The sequence below is a fragment of the Lucilia cuprina genome, chromosome 5 (assembly GCF_022045245.1).
Source record: "Lucilia cuprina isolate Lc7/37 chromosome 5, ASM2204524v1, whole genome shotgun sequence".
Taxonomy (NCBI): domain Eukaryota; kingdom Metazoa; phylum Arthropoda; class Insecta; order Diptera; family Calliphoridae; genus Lucilia; species Lucilia cuprina.
The window spans coordinates 5,001,943-5,005,392 of NC_060953.1; the positions used below are offsets into that span (position 1 = coordinate 5,001,943).

Sequence of the window (3,450 nt, forward strand, 5' to 3'; positions counted from 1 at the left end):
TAATAACTTTCAGTGTAAACTTTAAACATTTATATAAGATAAATATTTTATAAAAGCTTAAAAAAACCATTTCAAGAAAGACTTAATTCTCTAGTTTTGACTTCAAATTTCAAAAGAAGCTTGTCTAAACTTTAGAAAAATAATTTTGTAAAAAAGCTCTCAAAAAGCTTTTTTGTTAGTTTAAGTGCTAAATGTTAGTTTTTTGTGTAAAAAAACATTTCTTTTGCTCTTTTCAGGTTCTTACTTTCCTCATAGATTCCTCACGCTTTCGCTACCCCGAAAGAGCCATAGTCTTTTTAGCGGTTTGTTATTTGGTGGTGGGTTGTGCTTATGTAGCCGGTTTAGGAGCTGGTGATTCAGTATCCTGTCGCGAACCATTTCCACCACCAGTTAGACTGGGTAGATTACAAATGATGTCCACTATAACACAAGTAAGTTGAAGATATTTATTACAAAAAAAAGTTTGTTTATTAATTTTGGAATTTTTTTTTCACTTTAAAAACAATTTTTCTATTATTTTAGGGTCATCGTCAGTCAACCGCCTGTACCGTACTCTTCATGGCTTTATATTTTTGCTGTATGGCTGCCTTTGCCTGGTGGTCATGTTTGGCATTTGCTTGGTTTTTGGCTGCTGGTCTCAAATGGGGTCACGAAGCCATTGAAAATAAATCACATCTATTTCATCTTGTAGCCTGGGCTATACCAGCTCTGCAAACGATTTCGGTTTTGGCATTAGCTAAAGTTGAAGGTGAGTAATAATTATAAGAAATAACAGAAGACAAAAGAAACAACATCTTTAAATAGTAAAACTATAAATTTTCAACTGACACTTAAGCCACACACCAGGGTTAAAAGGAAAAAAAAAAAGAATACAAAAAATAATTTAACACTTTTTTCCACTACCACCAACTAGTCTTTTTTTACATATGAACTATTACTGCAACAACTACTTACTAGTTGGAGGAACGTATAGTGTTTTGCTTTTAGTTAGTTTACGGCTAAACTACAAAAATAGTTGCTGTAAACGTGACTAGAATTTGTTAAATTCTCACGTCTTTTTGTATTTGTTTTGTTTAGTTTTCATTGAAAAACAAAAATATAAAAAATAACTAAAGGAAATTAAGGGAAATGTGTTTAAATAAAAGGGGTTAACATGATAAAAAATGATTCATTTAATAAATACTTATTTCTTTAAACTATTGTTTACAAAAAATTGTTTAAAAGTAAATTTTTCTATTATTTTTAAATAAATTTTATTTATTAACAAATCACTCATTATTAATTCTCCATATTATGTCGAAAAAAGCGTGACGAATTTTAACATCAAACAATATTCTTTAAAACCTCAACGACAAAACAATATTTGCATAATTATTTAACATTTTCGTGCCCCTCTCCATTTCACCAACTACCAGTAAGTACTAAGTATTCCTACATAGTATTTTTTTCGTTTAGTTTGTTTTGAGTTTAATATCTTTTCGTACTTTTTTTTTTGGTCTTTTGTCTTATTTTTTGCTTTTATACTTTATTATTTACTAACATTATTAATAAAGCTGGCTGGCAGTTTTTTTTTAGCAAGAATTTTGACGTTGTTAGTAAATGTGATTTGAATAAAATTCTAATAAATGAAGACTTTAACAAGAAAAGCGACTACACGAAGTAATACTTTGTTTTCGAAAAAAAATTAAATAACTTAAAGGTTACTTAAAAAATTCATTTTAAAAAGAATCTGAATACTAAAGTATAGATTAAACTATAGTTTAGGCTACAAACTATACTATAGACCGGACTCTATAAGAGACTATACAGTAGACAATAAACTATAGAATTAAACTAGACTATAGACTAGACTACAGACTAGACTACAGACTAGACTATGGACTAGACTATAGACTAAACTATAGACTTGACTACAGACGAGACTATAGACTGGACTAGACTATAGCTTAGACTGTAGACTAGACTATAGACTGTACAATAGGTTAGTCTATAGACTATGCAATAGAATGGACTATAAGCTGGACAATAGAATAGACTTTAGACTAGACTATAGAATATATTGTAGACTATCGACTAGATTATAGACTAGACTATAAATTAGACTATAGACTGCACTATAGGCTAGACTATACTATAGAATGGACTATAAACTAGACTGTAGACTAGACTAAACTATAGAATAGACCATAGACTGGGCTATAGACTAAACTACAGATTTGACTAGAGACTATAGACTGGACTAGACTATAGTTAAGACTGTAGACTAGACTATAGACTAGACTATAGACTAGTCTATAGACTATAAACTGGACTGTAGAGTAGACTTTAGACTAGACTATAGAATAGACTATAGACTAGACTATAGAATAGGCTATAGACTAGACTATAGACTAGACTATAGACTAGACTATAGACTAGACTATAGACTAGACTATAGACTAGACTATAGACTAGACTATAGACTAGACTATAGACTAGACTAGACTATAGACTAGACTATAGACTAGACTATAGACTAGACTATAGACTAGACGATAGACTAGACTATAGACTAGACTATAGTCTACTACATATTCTACATATAGATTACATATATTCTAGAATTCAGAATAATCTGGACTAGAGTCAGGAATATAGAATATTCTATAGTCAGGTCTATAGAATAACTTATAGTGGGGACTATACAATAGTCTACAGTTTAGACTGTAGAATAGTCTATAGTCTGAACTACAGATTAGACCTATAGAATAGTCTATAGTCTGGACTATTGAATAGTCCATAGTCTGGACTATTGAATAGTCTATAGTCTGGACTATTGAATAGTCCATAGTCTGGACTATTGAGTAGTCCATAGTCTGGACTACTGAATAGTCCATAGTCTGGACTATAGAATAGTCTATAGTCTGGGCCATAGAATAGTCTATAGTCTGGGCTATAGAATAGTCTATAGTCTGGACTATTAAATTATCTATAGTCTGGACTATGGAATAGTCCATAGTCTGGACTATAGAATAGTCTATAGTCTGGACTATTAAATTGTCTATAGTCTACGCTATAGAATAGTCAATAGTCTGGACTATTGAATAGTCTATAGTATGGACTATAGAATAGTCTATAGTATGAACTATTAAGTAGTCTATAGTCTGGACTATTGAATAGTCTATAGTATGGACTACAGAATAGTCTATAGTCTGGGCTATAGAATAGTCTATAATCTGGACTATAGAATAGTCTATAGTCTGGACTATTGAATATTCTGGACTACTGAATAATTTAAAGTCTAGTCTATAGTCTAGTTTACAGTATAGCTTATAGTCGACTATATTCATCTTTATTTTCGACTATAGTCTACAGCGATAAAGTGTAGAGAGAAGTATAAAGATTTTTATAAAAAAATAGGAGTTTTTTTTTAAATAGCTTTTTTAACAAAAATTTAATTGATTTAAACTT

General features: G+C 30.3%; 1 protein-coding gene across 1 annotated transcript; it reads left to right on the forward strand.

Moving 5' to 3' along the window:
* Positions 1-225: 225 nt before the first annotated feature.
* On the forward strand, positions 226-1,163 carry LOC111686971 (frizzled-like). The gene is made up of 2 exons (XM_046951875.1): positions 226-431; positions 523-1,163. The coding sequence occupies exons 1-2, from the start codon at positions 411-413 to the stop codon at positions 754-756; spliced, it is 255 nt and encodes an 84-aa protein (XP_046807831.1). The 5' UTR covers positions 226-410; the 3' UTR covers positions 757-1,163.
* The last annotated feature ends 2,287 nt before the right edge of the window (positions 1,164-3,450 follow it).

Coding starts and splice junctions, on each gene's coding strand:
- LOC111686971 (XM_046951875.1), top strand. CDS start 411: ATGATGTCCACTATAACACAA. Junction 432..522: donor TGATGTCCACTATAACACAA/GTAAGTTGAAGA, acceptor CTATTATTTTAG/GGTCATCGTCAGTCAACCGC.